A 19,300-nucleotide genomic window follows, 5' to 3' on the forward strand; every position below is an offset into this window, starting at 1 on the left:
ACTCCCAATCCTAAAAGGTAAAATTAGTCACGCATACTTCTAGCACCTTTCATTCTCCCAATTGGGTTACATTTCACTCAATGTTTGTGCCTCTAGCACCCTATTTAACCTAATTTACTAGGGTTAGGTGACTTCCTGCGTCGTGCTAATTGGTCTTGATAAAACAGAAAAATAACCCAATTTGTCTGACGCGTTTTCGCTTGAGCGAGAATATCTCAATGAAGCGAGAAAGGCGGTGATTTCCAAAAATGTTATTGGAGCATTCTCGCTTGAGCGAGAATCCTTGTTGCAAAGTTGGCTTTTTCAGCGTTTTTATGCATTTTGAGACCATCAAGCTACCTCTTCTTAGCTCAAATCATTCCTCTTTAATCCAAATCTCCATTATTCCCTAAAAACCTGCAATTAACACTAATTTTTGTAATAAAATACTCTTATTCAAATAAAGATCATAAAAAATGTGAAAAAGTATAAATTCATAAATTAGGGATTATTATATATGTAAATTAGCAATTAATACTCATAAATGTTTATATTTTAATATGAAATATTACTGAAATTAGACATTTATCAGGCTCCTTTTGATTCTGAGACGTAGTGGTTGGGCGGGCATATTACATAGAATTGTTGTCAGACAAATTTGTATGGAGGACGTTGAATGTCACGCACCTCAAATTTTATTACAGATGAATAAATAAATTTATGCATTCTTTCCTCACCCGACCGCTTTATCCCTAAGGAGGGTTTTCGGTCAGGAAGGTTTTAACGAGGCAATTTTTAAATTGTTCATTTAAATACAAGTTAAAGCTTAAACGCACAATGCTTAAATCTCAAGACTTAGCTCTGCTAAGGGTGCTTACCTAAATACGTTATCCCTCCCAAGACCCAAAGACTCAACTCGACTAAGTACCCTTACCTTAACCGGCAATCCCTCAGAGACCCAAAGACTAAACTCGGATAAGGAGGCTTACCTTAACCGATAATCCTTCCCGAGACCCAAAGATTCGGCTCGACTAAGAACGCTTACCATAACCGGTAATCCCTCTCAAGACCCGAAGATTCAGCTCGACCAAGGACGTTTACCTTAACTAGTAATCCCTCCTGAGACCCACAGACGTAGAGCAACTAAGTAAAAAATTCGCAGTTATAACCGACCAAAGACTGGTATTATACTCTCGACGTATCTTCTTTATCATTACTTGTTCATTTTTATTAAAACAGGAATGTAGAAAATTGAATGATTCATTGATAAAAAAAAAAGGGGAGGCCACACCCTGGCCTCGAGGGAACAAAAAACATTAAAATGTAAAACCTAATCGTCTTCCTCTTCAATGGCATACAAGTAAGCCCTTGGTGTTGAGTTCCGAAGAGCCACAACCTTGTCAAAGGCCACTATGAGGCCCTCGTACACGTCTTTATTGACGTCGAAGTCACCTTCAACGGATGGCCCATTGTAGAGTAGGTGTGGTTTCCGAACGGCCTGGTTGAAGCTTTCACCACACATCACCAAGACATTGTCTTGGAGTTGGTCAAGCTCGAATCCAACCGAAGTCTTCTTCGCCTCCAAGGCCTTGTGTTCTTCCCTTCAACTCCCCAATCTCCTTCATCTGCTTCTCCATCCAACCCTCTTTCTCGGCCACCTTTTTCCTCTCCCCTACCTCGAGCTCGGCGCGTCACATGTTGCTCAACTTGAGCTCAGCATTAGCTTTGGCCATTCAAGACTCAAAAGTCGACACCACTTCCAGCGATGACTTTAGAGAGCTAGAAGCCTCGCCCAGCTCATGCTTGAGTCGGGAAATTTCTTTGGCCAATTGTTGGTTGCCCTCATCGGCAGCAAGCCTGGTCAATACCAGGGCTCGAGCCTGCATTTCGACCGCAGCCGATAACAAATCATGGCAAGGGATGGTCGTCAACATGTTTTCCTTACTCAACGTCAGAAAGACCTGCACGCCTTTGGAAAATTGGGCGTTTCCCCCAATAAGTGATAGAAGGGCACTGGTAGTACCGACCATAGATGGTGTTTCGAGCAGTCGTCTTCCTCTTTTTCTTTTTGCTCCATTCAGCAGAAGCAAGCCCTGTTAGAATGGATGGCTTTAAACTAGAGGGGGGGTGAATTGTTTAAAGAGGATTTTCACAAACTTTTAAGCCAAGAATGAAATTTCTTCAAGAAACAAATGATAAGAAATTCAGTTTGCCAAAACACAAAGCAAAAACAACAGCACCAGAAAAACAATCGGTTGTTTCGTAGAAACAATCGGCTGTTTATACCAGTTTACAAATATTAAAACTGAATTTAAAGAGATTAAGGAGAGAGAGAATGCACACAGAAGTTTATACTAGTTCACTCTAAACCCAGAGCTACATCCAGTATTCTCAGAAACCACTGAGGAATTCCACTAAGCAATCAAACCTAGATCACTTACAACACAACCAAGATAGTGACCTTAATCCCCTCAAGACACACACTTCTCTTGGTCAACACACCAACACTAAGAATGCTGATCTTGATCCCCTCAAGAACACACAACACTTCTCAGCAAACACACAAAGGTTTCTTTCAACATATACAAGGATTACACTTGTTACAGAAGCAAATCTGAAATCAATACAAGAGAAAATTCTAGCTCACACTCTTTTATCAATCTCAATCTCTAAGCAATCTCAACTCTTTCAAAACTCAAAATCAATGAAAAACTCAAATCTGTTTTTCTGTATATATTAAAGTTGTTGTTTGTTATCAAATCTTAACAAACTATTCATTGCTTTTAAAGATTGGTCAAAGCATTAAAAACTGGAGCGTAAACAGTTAGAAAATCATTTAATGCTCAGTCAAAGCACAAACCATTTTTCTGTTATGGTACCAAAACAAACAATCGGTTGTTTCCTCGAATCAATCGGTTGTTTTGGTTTTAACAGCTCAACCATTTGAAAAACAGTTTTCAACCTTTTCTAAAAACTCCTAAGTATAAAACAATCAGTTGTTTTGGCAAAACAATCGGTTGTTTTTCACTTAGTTTGAAAAACACTTTTCTTTTTAAAAAGATTGAGAATGCCTATGCTTTGGATTCAATCAATGAGTGGATTACAAAACTCAATCTACCCCAGATCCTATCTAAGACAGCTCAGCAACAGCAAGCACAGCCTAGCCTTCAACATCCTTCAAAGGGTTTGGATTCTTCAAAGCTTGAACACCACTTGGTTCAACAATCTCCCCCTATTTGATGAAGACAAATCCCTGATGCTTGTGTTGTACCTGATTGAATCTGAAGCAGTTCCTGCAAAGCACAGTTTTAAGCAAAACATAGAACTTCTGATATTTGGTTAGCACAGAAACAAATATAGAACTTCAGAACATAATATCAGAGCAAACAACAAACAAATATTCGAGCAAAAACCTATGAGGTTTCACTCATATAAACTGTTTTGCAGAAAATAAAAACTAAAACCAAACACAACATACATACATCTCCCCCTATTTGTCTACATAAATAGACAAAGAGAAGATATTAAAAAGATAAATGTTCTTAATACATCAGATTTAAAACAACAAAAGCAGAAAAATAGAAAAACTGATACAACCACAAAAAACAATCGGTTGTTTCGATACATCAACCGGTTGTTTTTGTCTTCATTCATCATCATCGGCATATCGAAGATCAAAGATTTGGTTATGTATTGCCTCAATCTGTTCATCTAGAGTCATGAAATGTGCATCCATGCTGTCAAACCTGTTATCAATCTTCTGGAAATTGCTGACACAAAGATTATGGAGATTTCTTTGATTCTCCGCAAAGCTATCAAGCCTATTAACCATGAGTCTCTCAAAAGGAGACATGGTTTGCATTCCTTCTTCTTGATTTCCAGCACCAACACTAGGTCCAACATCTTGATGTACTTCAGGTAGATCTTCATGTTGAAAATCCATATCTGCAGCAGGTTCATCTTGTTCATGATCAACAATAGCACTAGATAAGGCTCCAAAGTCACCATCTTTGCTAATCCATTTCCCACCTACTTTGGTGAAACCCATTTTGCTGAGAGATCCATTGTTCAACTCTTGAGTTGACTTGACCAACTCAGATGTTTCATCCTCTAGGTTCACTTCAAAATAGAGTAGAAATTTAGAAACCAAAACAGCATATGGATAGTGATAGTCACTTAACCTCATTGCCTTTTGCATGTGCTCTTTGATGATGTGGATCCAATTAATTCTGATCTTCTTCATAATGCAGAAGATGTACACTAGATCCTCCTCTGTAAGAACAGAATGATTGCTCCCCCTTGGAGTTAGAATCTAAGTCACAATGAGGGCTAGCAACCTTTCATCAAGCTTTAAGCCACCAACCGAGCAAGTCCTAACTTGTGCATTTTGGTTCTTCAAGCAGCTCTTGTAGTATTGAACTTTGTTGAAGTCCTCCACTACTCCAAGGTTCCCCTTGTTAATTCTGAGGCCTGAGTACTTTAGACCAGCTACAACAGCCCACACTGCATGTGTAATCTCCATATCTACACCTTTTACATGAGAAACAAGGTTGTTTCCCTAAAACTTGAGATTTGTGTAGAAACTATTATCAAATCTGGATAGATATTCCCTTTCATCTCCAAGAACTTTCTAAGGGAATGATCTTTGAGGAGCCTTTTGACATTGTCCAGCTTTTGGCTTTTCAGCCAATCAAAGCAAACAACTTTAGGGTTGTTTATCACTTTGGTGCTAGTCTCAAATTTATATCTCTCAATAAGATCATTATCACCAGAAAACCATCCTTCAAGCCTTCCTCCAGACCTTACTGCTCTGGATTTGACTCTTCTTGAGGTGGGAGGAGTTGAGTCCATGATGGCAGAGAAGAAAATAGAGAAAAGCTCACTCACAGATTTTGCAAGAGATGTTGCAATTGGTTGTTCTTGTGGAAGAGATCAGCTGCAACAGATTTTATAGCATAAACAGAACCATAAAGCATTCTATGACATGAGTGGGTATCAGATTTTCAGAGAGAGAGGACTTGACCATGTCCTGCACTGAAAATGTCAGAAAAAGCAGAAAATCACATGGTCTTCACATGTGATCTTTGACTAGTCATTAAAAGCTCTTGAATTTCCAAGATTGTGGAATATATTCCTTTATGACTGTTGTAACTTCCTTTTGAGCATGATCAGCTTTCAACACAAATTCATTGACCAAGGATTCTCTCTTTAATTTGATCTGCAACGAATAGAAATTCAAAATAGAAATTAAATTGATTTCTTCACGGTGCTGTCAGACTCAAAACAATCGGTTGTTTTTCTACAGCAGTTAAAAACTGATTTTGAATTTTAACCATGAGCAGAAAGGGTTCAAAGCAGATGAAGATAAACATTTTAAAGAGGATATTTAACCATGAAAATGAACTTAAAAACATGAATTAAGAACAGAGATAAGGAAAGTCTTATCCTTTGTGTTGTTCTTTCAATGAGCCATGTGCTTTGTGATCAAGAAGCCTTATTTTAACTGTTGAGGGCTTTTGGACAGATGCAGAACATTGATTCAGCTTCAATGTTAGTCTTTTTCTTCCAAAAACTTGATCAGATGACTCAGTCCTTCATACTTCTTTAGATTTCCTACATAAACATGAGTTCAAGCAACAAGATTTGGCCCTTTCACAAATGTGGGTCCAATTGATTTCTTTTTCTTATTTGGAACCTCACATCCTTTAGGAATCCATTTCATGTAGCCCCTGGGAACAAAAAACTTTCTTATTTTACAGAATCTAACTGAATGACCCTTTTTCATGCAATAAAAGCATGTAACAACCGGTTGTTTCGACTTAACAATCGGTTGTTTTACTGGCTTTCTTAATTTTTTTTTTGAAAAATTATCTTGTTTGTTTTGTGGATTAAAGCCTAAACCAGCCTTTCCAAAAACACAACTTTGAGATGCCAAGACATTCTCAAAGTTAGATTTTCCTTTTGAAAGCTTGTCCACAGTGTTAACAAGATAATGCACATTTTTCTCAAGATTTTCACAATTTTCGCAAATGAGAGTGTCACACTTGCAAGAAGAATTTTTGAAATTATTTTTAGATTTTTCAATCTCATCTTCAAGTGATTTCACTCTCTTTTCCAGCCAGCTGTTAAGTTCTTTTAATCGGTTGTTTGAAAGCACCAATCGATTAGCTTCATCGTGAGTTTCTTGAAAAGCTCCAAGCAATTCACTATAATTTTGTTCATTTAAAGAAGCACAAGAACTTACTTCACTTGAGCTGCAAGATTCATCATCATCTTCTGCAATCAAACAGATGTTTGCTTTCTCATCTTCACTTGATGAAGAGCTTGATGATGATACTTCATTTTCATCCCAAGCTATGTAGGCTCTCTTTGTCTTGTTCTTCTTTTCCTTGTTGCTAGACTTCTTCTCCTTGCTTTTGTTTGGGCAATCTGCCTTTATGTGACCTTGCTCACCACAACCAAAACAAGTATAGTTATTTGAATTAAAATCATTAGATTTCTTGTTTCCATACCTATCTTTGTTGTTGTCCTTGTTGCGGTTCCTCTTCAAGAATTTGCTAAACTTTCTTGACAGCAAGCTAAGGTTTTCCTCATCACTCATCGTTGGATTCTTGTTTGCCTTTGTGCTTGGAAGCTTTTAAGGCTATGCTCCTTATGTGCTTGTCTTCGCTTTCTTGAACATTGAGTCGATTCATCCCTAACTCATGTTCCTTAAGCTTGCCAAACAAAGAAGCCATACTCAAGGATGTTAGGTCTTTAGATTCGGATATAGCAGTTACCTTAGGTTGCCATACTCTATCAAGACATTTTTAAATCTTGATGTTTAGCTCTTCCTTTTCAAAGGTCTTGTCAAGGCTCATGAGATGATTGATGAAGTGTGTGAATCTTTTCTGCACTTCAGCAATTGTTTCACCTTTGAGCATTCTGAACATCTCATACTCTTGGATTAGTATGCTTCCTAGCTCTTTTTACCTCATTTTTACCTTCATGAGTTACCTTCAAGGTATCCCACATTTCTTTTGCAGATTTGCATTGAGAGACCCTGAAAAACTCATCTGAATTCAAAGCAGAGGTTATTATGTTTTTAGCAACGCAATCAAATTTAGCCTTCTTTCTTTCTGAATCAATCCATTGAGACCAAGGCTTTTCAATGGAAGATCCATCTTTTTCAAACTTTGGGACAAAAGGACCATTTTCAATTGCATCCCAAATTCCTTTGTCAAGTGATTCTACAAAGATTTTCATTCTCACTTTCCAAAATTGGTAGTTCAAACCACAAAACAGAGGTGGTCTGTTGATTGAAGCACTTTCCCCAAAAGGTAGTCTATCAGCCATTAAAAAAATTTTAGGATCACACTTGAATAAATTTCAAGAACCAAGCTCTTGATGTCAATTGTTAGAATGGATGGCTTTAAACTAGAGGGGGGGGGGGGGTGAATTGTTTAAAGAGGGTTTTCGTAAACTTTTAAGCCAAGAATGCACACAGAAGTTTATACTGGTTCACTCTAAAGCCAGAGCTACATCCAGTATTCTCAGAAACCACTGAGGAATTCCACTAAGCAATCAAACCTAGATCACTTACAACACAACCAAGATAGTGACCTTAATCCCCTCAAGACACACACTTCTCTTGGTCAACACACCAACACTAAGAATGTTGATCTTGATCCCCTTAAGAACACACAACACTTCTCAGCAAACACACAAAGGTTTCTTTCAACAGATACAAGGATTACACTTGTTACAGAAGCAAATCTGAAATCAATACAAGAGAAAATCCTAGCTCACACTCTTTTATCAATCTCAATCTTTAAGCAATCTCAACTCTTTCAAAACTCAAAATCTGTTTTTCTGTATATATCAAATTTGTTTTTTCTTATCAAATCTTAACAAACTATTCATTGCCTTTAAAGATTGGTCAAAGCATTAAAAACTGGAGCGTAAACAGTTAGAAAATCATTTAATGCTCAGTCAAAGCACAAACCATTTTTCCGTTATGGTACCAAAACAAACAATCGGTTGTTTCTTCGAATCAATCGGTTGTTTTGGTTTTAACAGCTCAACCATTTGAAAAACAGTTTTCAACCTTTTCTAAAATCTCCTAAGTATAAAACAATCGGTTGTTTTTCACTTAGTTTGAAAAACACTTTTCTTTGTTAAAAGATTGAGAATGCCTATGCTTTGGATTCAATCAATGAGTGGATTACAAAACTCAATCTACCCCAGATCCTATCTAAGACAGCTTAGCAACAGCAAGCACAGCCTAGCCTTCAACATCCTTCAAAGGGTTTGGATTCTTCAAAGCTTGAACACCACTTGGTTCAACAAGCCCAGGATCAGGTGCCCCGATGACAGAGGGTTTTCCCGCGACAACCATTTCGAAGTTGCCCCTTGCCCTTAGGAAGGGCCTTGGCACGAAATGCAACCTGAATGTCACTAGATTGGGGAGCTGCTTGAGTCATTATACCTATACCAAATAAAAACAAGTTAATCAGAAAGTATAGGCCCACTGAGATAAAGAACAAAGCAGACATACCATGAAAATCACTCAATTGATGGGACAATTTATATACGTTTAAAAGCTTTCAGGTAGGGAGCCTTCTGAGTAGGTTATCAAAAACAGCATATACCTATAACTCCTCGACGTTCGAGGCCGAACGAGGCCACTATTTAAATCGATGGGGATCTTAGTCCAATACAGAGAAAATTTGGACCAACCATTTCCATCATTGAAGAACTCCATACCCTCAGACTCGATGAAAATCTTAAAATATTTTCCCTTGATGTTTTTGTACGAGGTGGTATAACGGCGAAAATGACGTTACCCGATCGAGTAATGAGTGATAGCCAACTCACATGGTTGGCCACGTGTGACATGTAGTAATGAAGAAAAGTTGTAGGGGATGGTGAAAGACGAAACATATCACACACAAGTCGAAAGGCTTGGAGAGAGGCCCATGTATTACGATGAAGCTGGGAAATGGATACATTGAGCGGCCGAAGGATGCCAATGGTGAAATCATCGAAAGGAAGGGCTATCTGCAAATCAGAAAAGAAGCAAGAGTAGGCAAAGAAAAAGGGTCTCGGAAGGAGCCTGACTAATACATATGGTATCGGCAGGGTGACACGAGTGGATGGCTAGAATACCATCGGCGACATCAGGTTTCAAAAGGCTAAACTTATCTATAAAATAGGATATAGAAGCAAAATCTATAAACAAAGAAGTGTACCTGGCTACTTTAGGGTCAACCTAGTCAAATCCCACACGGTGGGATGACTCCTCGGCAGGGTTTGATCGGTCGACAACTGTGGCCGGATCATTACCCATAACCGAGTTGGATATGGGAGAAACCACCTCATGAGTCATGGGGGAAAGGTTTGAAGCGCCCCGACCGAAAAAGTCTTGGTCGAGGACGAGCTAGAAGAAGAGGAAGAAGAGGGAGACGAAGTAGAAGTGGAAGAGCTAGAAGAAGACATAACTAACCTCTTCGAATAAATGGAAAACACCTTGCCAGGATGATAAGGTTTCGGAAGTCAGTGCAAGCAAGAGGCAGGGGGAACCACTATTTATAGCCTTCGAGGAGAGAGGAATAATGAACGTTCCTTGATCAAACGGTCCCCATCGATTGGCGCCAAAAAACCTAAGTAATGATTACGCACATCACGTCAAGCATTCGGCTCCGCCAACGTCACATCTCGCATCGGAAAGCATAACCGTCACAAATAGACTCTTCGGGTTCAAACCCCTCGAGCCTTGAGGGCAAGTGTATCGGTCGGAAGGTTAACAAGACCAAACAATGATTAAGTAATAGGTAATACACTCTTAATTATGATCCAAAACCCTAATCTGACAATAAAAAATGGCTCATGATAATCATATAAATAGTCACAGATTTCAAGAAAAGGGTACGTCATCATCACGCATTAATTGCACCGAACACCGAATACCGAGATCTTACTTGAGCGTCGAAGTGTCTTTTGCAGGTACCATCCGAACCATGAGTTTGCAAGGGAGAGGAGGATAAAGGAAAGAAAGAAGGCGTTCGGTAAAGGGAAGAGGTATAAGTAGACCGACCAACCGAGGAGGAAGGTAATCGTTCTCTCAGTTCCAACCCATTCAAAAACAATTTCATTTAGTCTAAATCAAGGGATGAGGCTACGGGCTTATTATGTTGAAACAAAAACAGACACTACCAAACAGATAGCAAAACTAAACACAACATAATATCGAACAATCGAACAACTTTGTTTATTTCATAATGCAATGTCTAATTTGAAGAGGTTTTCTTAATGAAATATTATATGCTAAACAACGAAACAAATACAATAAACAGATCATTTAAAGTCAGGAAGCACAATGACGAGTGAGAAACAGGGTAATTCCATAAACATTAATTTTTTTGACTATGAGTTGCTCTAAAGGAAAAACATAGAAAGGAAAGGATTAATTCCATAACTAAAGGGATCCTACTCTCAGAAAGAACATAAATGACTTATCAAAAAAGTCACATTACAATTTTCTTTTTGAATCTAATGAGGGAATTTTTCTTTGGTGGGCTCTCTTTCAAAGTCATTTGATTCACCGTATATCAAATAGACAGCTGTGTTCTTCACCACCGATCCATAACCAAAAGTCACAAAAATCTCTACCTTGTCTCCATATCCTAAATTTGACATTATCCCATGCCAATCTTCATCATTAAAGGAAATTACGGTCCATCGATTGTGTATCAGGCATGTGCACTTTGTGTAATTAACAATTAAGACACTATCAAGACATTCAGGTTCAATGATTTCATGATTTGAGAAATAAACAACCCACAAAGCCATTCCCTTCATTTCACGATCTCCAGCTACAGTGAAAGAAACAGAATGTCCCTCACCTTTATGGCTCAACCAATAAGGATCGTTGTCACCCGGGAGAGAAACTTCACTAGAATCACTGCTTCTCGAAGCCTGTAGTACCATGGGATAAAAATTTAAATAAGAACAATGTAATACAAATTAAAATATACCAATGGTAATTAATCTAAACAAATCTGGTTAATAGTTTTTTTGTGTGTATAAATCACCATCATATGCATTTCAGTTTTCATCTCTTTCAGTATATTTCTACGATGACTCGCAATAAAACAATCATGAAGCAAGTAAAGCAAGTGGAAATCAATATTTTAGTACTTAGTATAAGCATAAGCACTTGGTTAGTTGATTGTTCTTTTTATTAATAATATTTTGTCCCAAGAGGTAAGACTCAAATGCAGGTCTCATGAGTACGCATCGAATTTTTTAACCACTGCATCAACAAAAAGATTAGTTAATTGTTAAAATAAGAAACTTTTAGATGAAGTTGTGTAGCAATAGAAGCGAAGGGTGTTGAAAGTTTAATACTGTAGTTTCCGAAAGATACTTCTTTAGGAATATTTATGTGTTCTCTTAATTAACAGTTAAATGATGGAAAAGGTAATAAACAAAGGGAAAGCTAGAGAAAAACCTCTGATATGCTATTGCTGGCAGTATTGAAGAATTCATTGTATCTTCCAAGACCAATCACAGAAGATCTTAAGTGCTCCTTTGAAATTCCTGATTCTGTAGTACTTAGACCATAATCGATCAGAATAGTTTCTACTTGCTTAGATAGTTGAAACTGAGAGTCACATAGCACCAAAACACTTCGAAGATTTGCAAGGCTGCTAAGCAATGGCGCAATATCATCCCAACTATTATCTTCCATATCCGTGCAAAAATGAATATAAGATAGGGGATTAATAGTTGGTGACATCCAAGACCGAATGATAGAAGAGAAAATATTATGTGACAATCCCTCAAATTCACGTGGAGATATATATCCAATGCATTTTGAGCTTACAATTGAAAAAGGCACTTGTTTAACAGTTATATTTTCAGAAATTAGTGTTATCAAGGATTCCATTTGCACTATATCTTTTTCTAATATTTCAATCTTGGAACAACCAGAGAGAATGAGAGTATTTAAAGATTTCAACTTATATATCTCTCTGGGGAGAGTGTTTAGACTTGTACAGTCCTTCAAATTTAGCAGTATAAGATTGCAGAGACATCCAATAGATTGGTGTACTTCGCGCAATCTTGGACAATCTTTCAGAATGATCTGTTCAAGACTTGGTAATCCAGAAAAGTCGGGGGTTTCAGTCAAGTACACGGAGTGACTAAGATTAAGGACTTTTAGCCACCTCAAAACCTGCATCGAGATAGTATTTTTGATAAATATTAAATAAGAAAATAAAATGAAACAGTAGTAGTAGGTTACTATTTTCATTTTAGTTAAGCTTTGTATTTTAATAGAAAACGGCATGTAATAAAAACCTTGGCTTCTTTCCAGACGAATTGAAGAAGACTGTGTTTTAAATCAATGGCTACTGCATCATGCAGATAAAAGTGGTTAGGTAGGTATTCTGAAGAAAACCCGTGCAAACTGATCCATCTCAGATTCTTATAACGATGAACATAATTTCCAGCAAGTTGTATTTGATCTTGTCGCAGCAGTCTTGATTTGGAAGAACGCAGTTTCACAAACAATCCGTCAATGGCTTCTGTACCCTGTGATGAAAGGAGCATAGTAAACCAAATTTATTGCAGACCAGGAAGCAAACACTTCCAAAAAGAAGTTTCAAAACCATATATAGAGAATGTTCTTACTGTGGTATCTGTCAATACATATCCCGCATCCTCATCAATCCAGCGTCGACTGTTCTTCCCAGAATCCTGTCTTGAAATTTCACGAATAATTTCTCTTCCCATTTCTCGTAGCAAAGAATGCATTCCTAATTTGTTGTTGTTTTTAACTTGTATGAGGCTACGCTCTATGAGAAGTCTTATTCCACTATCAGCGTCTGCTCCACACCTACTTAAGATCTTGGTAACATAAGCTCTGCCTTTACCAACAAAGAAACAACATACATCAAGGAATAAATCTTTTACAATTTCATTGCGTAAACCGTCGAAGCTTATTTTCAATTTCCGTTGAAGATCGTGCTGGGAAATATTGTCTAATCGTAACAATACTGTAGTCCATTCTTTTTTCGTCCTTTCATGTAAATAAGTTCCAATGACTTCAAGAGCTAGAGATAGTCCTCCACAATAAGTAACAACTCTTTCTGCAAGGAAATGATATTCTTCTTTTGGTTTTGCTTCTCTAAATGCGTGCCAACTAAGAAGCTCAAGGGACTCGTTTGCGTTCATTAGCTTTATACGAATAACAGAATCAACTTGATGTATCCTGAGTAGGTCTTCATCTATGGTTGTAATGATTATTACAGTTCCTTCACCGAACCATGCACGACTTTCCCATAGGTCTAATAATAAGGGACAATAGAGATTCACATCGTCAAGTACAATGAGCACTCTTTTCCCAGCAAGTCTTTCCCTAATCATACTTGTTCCCATCTCAACGCTATCTATCTCCACCTTTGTTTTTAAGAAATCTGAAAGAAGTTGTCCTTGTAAATGAACATCCCCTCTCGTTCGACTAACTTGTGCAATATCTTCGATGAAACTTTTCTCCTGGAATGAACCATGAATTTGATGGTAGATGGCTTTGGCAATGGTGGTTTTACCAGATCCTTCCATTCCACATATCGCTATCGTAAAAACTTGCGTGGATTTATTTTTGATGGTTCGAATCACATCTTCCACACGGGATTGTAAACCAACTGGAAATTTAGTAGCAGACAAGAGTGGTAAATTAAGAATGGTCTTAACAATTTTGTCCACTAGTTCAGCATCACTCCTTCAAGGTCAATAACAATTATAGAAGCTTAGGCTTTGAGCAGATGTTATAAACAGGGATTTCACTGGATAATGTAATAGGTTTTTTTATGTGCTTCTAGCCCACTTTATGCAGGGTTTGTATAAGGGTTGAGACACCCCTAAAGTGTCCCTTAATTTAATTTTATTAATTCTTTGCTAAAAAAAAAAAAAAAACCAAATTTGAAGTACAAGCTTAGTAAGTGAGTGATTTACCTGTAATTGCTCTCATCCCATCCAAATAAATTTGCAGCTTTGGTGAGTGCGTAGCTCCACCTCCACATGCCATGCTCCAGTTGTTGTCCTGAGAATGTTTGCTGAGCAGTTGCTTTGAAGGCTTCACCAAAATCACCCATCTGAAGACGAACATCAGATGGCTGGATTTCGTAATAAACGGGCAGAACATGCCGGCAATAAGTTTGGTGCCATTTGATGATTTGTTGAAGCTGATGAAGACACCAAGCAGATTGAGAATAGGATTTGGTGAAAACAACCATGGCTACACGAGAGAGATTGAGAATAGGTTGTTGGAAGTGAATTGGGTTGAGAGCATTGGGGTGGTGAAGGAAAGTGGTGAAGCCAACAGCAGAGAGGGCAGAATCGAGATGAGAAACAAATTTCCTTTGAATGTCTTCTCCATTAAAGTTTATGACCACATCGTACATCCGTGGGAGTTTGGATGATGAAGACTTCAATTCCATGGAAGGAATCGATGAGTTGATCAAGTGTTTAGAAGAGAAAGCAATAATGTAACATAGTCAAAGAGATAATCTGTACAGACACAAAACCATTCAAGTAGGTGGAACATTGATGTTTCTTAATAGTCGTGCGCGTTAAGATAAGAAACAAATATTACATGAACAACAATATCTAATTCTAAAAGTCCAAACAATTCTTTATTTTTACTGATTTAATCATAACTTGGTGTAAACAATTATTTACGATGAGATCAAAGCAATTACTGAAAATTTTATGATACATTTCGGATGCATCTTGCACTCGTAACCATTGCGCTTGTCAACTCTATATTATACTCAATGTTGTTTTTAGTTTTTGTTGTTATTCTTTATTACAAACCTGTTTTTTTTTTTTCAGCAAAGAATAAATAAAATAAAATGAGTCACTTCAGGGGTGTCTCAACCCTTATACAAAACTCCAAAAAACAGGTTTCCTAGAACCCTACCAACTAAAGATCCAACAAACATTGTACTACAGATCAAGCTAAAATCCCAGACAAAGGTAAAGAAACCCAACAAATACAGTTAAATCACCCCACCAGAGATGTCACACCCTCAAACAAGGACATACATCCAACAACTAAACAAGGTCTTTGCCATCAAGTTGGAGGACCTTACCCAAGAGTCAAACTCAACAAAGCAATACAAGACACACCATCCAACAACTAAGTCATAACTTTGAACCGACTAAGTTGTACCAAAAAACAATTGCTAACAATGACAAACCAATTCTTATACGAAGGATACGTAAGCCAAAAAAAAAACCTTACAAAAAACACATATCATCCTCCCGAACTGGCCACAATAGTAACCAAAACACGCCAGATAACCTTTTGCCACATTTCAAACACTGTAAAATATCCAGCACCAAACCAATAAGCATACAAAAACACTTCCTTTACTGCAGCACAGAGCAAAGTCATCAATCTGACCCTGCCAAAAAAGAATGACCAAGACACCTGCATAACCACACAAAACCTTCCAAGCCTCAGTCCAACCTTGCCAGATAGGAGTTACCGAAGACACCTGCACAAACCTCACCACGACTACCAAGACTGGGAAAAAACATTAGTTAAAAACACAAAAAATCAGACTTTCAAATACCTCATACAACAAAAAGGTTCCAGACACCAGTCTGAGTAAGAGAAAATAGTCGATTTTTCTTTTATTGTGACCCAAGACCAAGTCTTCCTTTGTACCACGGTAAAAACCTCCACAAGATCCACCCGTCCATTCTCAAACACAACCCTATTCTTGTGATTCCAAATTTCACTCACAATACCTACCCAAATACCCCCCCAGCACCTGGTAACTGCGTGGTTCAAACCAATAGGTTTGAACATCCTAAAATGCTTTTGTGCGTCTCAATGAAGCACCAAAGGGAGCCCCAGCCAAGTTAGACACAAACCCCAAATTCTCCTAGATATCTTACATTCAAAAAAATAAGTGTCTTACCGACTCTTCTTCGACACCACACAGGGGGCACAGATCACTCGTCAAAGGAATGCCACGTCTCAAAAGATTGTCCTTAGTAGGAATGGCATTACGTAACACCCTCCAAGTCATAAAATGTGCCGAAGGTAAGGTCTTTAGAGCCCAAAAATTTGCAAACAAATCCTCCCCCACTACAAGCTCCTCCCCCTTGAGACACTTATAAGCTGCCTTCACAGAGAAGGGAGAGTCGTTGAGGATGTTCATGGAAGGCTTTGATACATTGGTGGAAAAGTTTGGTGCTCAGTTCGCAACCAGTCGTCCTCATCATCTAACCTCGATTGCCTTGGTAAACATAAGGCAAGAGAAGGGAGAGTCGTTGAGGATGTTCATGGAATGCTTTGGAAGAGTTGCCCTGGGAATTCAAAATCTCAGCCCAGAGGTTACCATGCATCATATGATAACAGCGTTGAAACCGGGACCATTTGCTGACAGTCTTTGCAAGAAACCCGCGACCAATTTGGATGAGTTAAGACAGCGAGCATCGAAATTCATGCAAATGGAAGAGCTGAGAGAGTTTCGAAATCAGGTAAGGGTTGATGGAGGTGAAAAGAAGGCGATAGAAAGAGAAAGTGGACCTATGGCTAGAAGAGCTAGAGAAGAATTTAGAAGCCGAAAGTTCCAGCAATACACACCCTTAAATACAAACAGAACAAGAGTCCTGTAGGAAGCCATGGCGGCAGAGATAATACCACCACCTAGAAAAGCAAGAACACCGGACAGGGCAGACCACACTAAACATTGTGAATATCATAAAAATCATGGTCATCATACAGAAGAATGTATTGGGTTGAAAGATAGGATAGAGGAATTAATTCAAGCTGGGCAGTTGAAACGTTTTGTTCGAGGAGGAAATACAAGACTGAGGTTAAGTCCGGAGAGAGGTTTGAGAGGGGGTGAGATAGGAGAGAGAAGGGTGGAGAGATTTGAAAGAAGAGAAAATAAAAGAGTAGAAAAGAGAGATGATAGAAGGGGTGGAAGGCCGGAAGGAAGAAATGATAGAACTTATCAAAACACGCAGTCAGTAAGGCGGAGTAGGGAGCGAAGTTTGGGAAGGCCTGTCAAGGGGTTTATAAACACAATTTCAGGTGGTTTCTCTGGAAAGGAATCCTCATCAGCAAGGAAACAACATTGGAGAAGTATCAGAACCATTAATCATATTTTCAAAAGAAGAACTTTGCCACCAATGCTTTTTACAGATGAAGATTTTCAAGAAATTGATCCTGATCACGAAGACCCTATGGTGATAACAGTAGAAATAGTCGAATATGCCGTCATGAAAACCTTGGTTGATCAGGGGAGTTCAGTTGATATTTTATTTTGGGATACCTTCTAAAGGTTGCATTTAAGAGAAGAAGATATTGTACCTTTCCGAGAACAAATCATTGGCTTCTCGAGGGAGAGAGTTAGCACGAAAGGATACGTTGATTTGATGACAACATTTGGAAGAGGCAGTAAAACTAAAAAGATCAAAATCAGATACTTGGTGGTGGATGCTTCTACATCATACAATGTGTTGTTGGGGCGATCTTCTTTGAACAAGTTGGGAGCAATAGTCTCAACACCACACTTAGCCATGAAATTTCCAATAGAGAAGGGGGAGATAGCAACGGTCTATGTCAATCAAAAAGATGCTCGAGAGTGTTATGCAGCGGGTTTGAAGATGAATTTGAAAGCAAACAAAGATACTGAAAGAATGGTGGCAATGGCAGATTTGGACCCAAGATTAAATGACAAAAGGTTAGAACCAAAAGAAGAGACCACAACTGTGGTATTGGGCCAGGACAAGAAGCAATGCACTTATATAAGTGGAAGTTTGCCCGAAGAATTGTTGAACAAACTTATCACAGTGTTACGTAACAACAAAGACTTATTTGCTTGGAAACCATCTAATATACCTGGAATTGATCCGGAGGTAATTCGTCACAAATTGTCTGTGTGTCGAGAAGCGAGACCGGTATCTCAAAAACGAAGAAAGTTGGGAGAAGAAAGTCGAAAGGCAGCAATTGAAGAAACCGAGAAGTTGATGCAAGCTGGTTTCATTAAAGAGGCTCAGTACACGACATGGTTATCCAATGTGGTACTTGTTAAGAAACCGAATGGAAAATGGAGAATGTGTACAGACTATACATACCTGAATAAAGCTTGCCCGAAAGATACATATCCATTACCCAACATAGACCAATTGGTGGATGGGGCGTCTGGACAAGAGATGATGAGCTTTCTCGATGCCTATTCAGGGTATAATCAAATACAAATGTATGAACCGGATATTCCAAAAACAACTTTCACCACAGATACTGCAAATTATTGTTATAAAGTCATGCCTTTCGGTTTGAAGAATGCTGGAGCAACATATCAAAGATTGATGGACAAGGTGTTCAAAGATCAAATTGGAAAGAACATGGAAGTGTATGTTGATGATATGGTTGTGAAATCAGGAGAGGTAGAGAAACATTTGGGAGACCTTGAGGAAGTGTTTGCACGCATAAGAGAGTACAATATACGTCTCAATCCAGAAAAGTGCGTTTTCGGCGTCAAAGGTGGAAAATTTTTGGGCTTCATGCTAACCAACAGGGGAATTGAGGCAAATCCTGATAAATGCGAAGCAATAATGAAGATGGGAAGTCCAAAAAACTTGAAGGAAGTGCAAAGACTAGTGGGAAAGCTAAACTCATTGTCAAGATTTTTACCATTATTGGCTGAAAAAACTAAACCGATAGTAAACTTGTTAAAAAAATCCGAAACCTTTGAGTGGAGTGAGAGGTGTGAGCAAGCCTTTTCTCAAATCAAAAGTATGGTAGCTGAACCACCAATCTTAGTTAAACCTGTGTGAACCCAACCCGTCATAGTGTACTTAGCAACTTCAAATGAAGCCATAGGAGCAGCATTGATCCAAGAGAACCCGGAGCAAAAACCGATATATTTTGTAAGTAGATCCCTCCAAAATGCCGAAACCAAATACCCCAAGGTTGAAAAAGTTGCCTTAACACTGGTGTAAACCGCGAGACGTCTTCGGCCATATTTTCAGAATCATCAGATAATTGTGTGGACAGATTATCCAATATCTAAAATTTTGAGAAAACCAGAACTTGCAGGTAGAATGGTGACATGGTCAATGGAGCTTTCAGAATATGGAATCAAATATGAACCAAGAGGACCAATCAAAGCCCAATCCCTTGCGGATTTCATCATCCAGATGCCGACAACAACGTAGCAGGAACAGTGAATATTATATGTAGATGGCACGTCAAGCAAAAAAGGAAGCGGAGCAAGGATAGTACTTGAAGGACCAGACAACTTCCAAATAG

The 19,300-nt window shown here is 38.4% G+C and overlaps 2 protein-coding genes across 2 annotated transcripts; one reads left to right on the plus strand and one right to left on the minus strand.

The window, feature by feature from the left end:
- Positions 1–10,344: 10,344 nt before the first annotated feature.
- LOC137812500 (TMV resistance protein N) lies at positions 10,345–14,582 on the minus strand. Its single transcript, XM_068614503.2, is given in 6 exon segments — positions 10,345–10,545; positions 10,547–10,935; positions 11,471–12,196; positions 12,322–12,555; positions 12,655–13,744; positions 13,978–14,582. Coding segments are annotated over 6 exon segments (2,985 nt in total). The 5' UTR covers positions 14,463–14,582; the 3' UTR covers positions 10,345–10,484.
- A 2,080-nt stretch (positions 14,583–16,662) lies between these two features.
- On the plus strand, positions 16,663–17,325 carry LOC137819171 (uncharacterized). Its single transcript, XM_090296577.1, has 2 exons — positions 16,663–17,077; positions 17,189–17,325. The coding sequence occupies exons 1-2, from the start codon at positions 16,663–16,665 to the stop codon at positions 17,323–17,325; spliced, it is 552 nt and encodes a 183-aa protein (XP_090152703.1).
- The last annotated feature ends 1,975 nt before the right edge of the window (positions 17,326–19,300 follow it).

The sequence above is a fragment of the Phaseolus vulgaris genome, chromosome 10 (assembly GCF_051622355.1).
Source record: "Phaseolus vulgaris cultivar YP4 chromosome 10, ASM5162235v1, whole genome shotgun sequence".
NCBI lineage: Eukaryota > Viridiplantae > Streptophyta > Magnoliopsida > Fabales > Fabaceae > Phaseolus > Phaseolus vulgaris.

Bases quoted from the DNA above. Each gene is read 5' to 3' on its own strand.
- LOC137819171 (XM_090296577.1), top strand. From the start codon at position 16,663: ATGGCGGCAGAGATAATACCACCACCTAGAAAAGCAAGAACACCGGAC. The intron at 17,078-17,188 runs GTGGTTTCTCTG...TGCTTTTTACAG, and splicing joins GTTTATAAACACAATTTCAG to ATGAAGATTTTCAAGAAATT.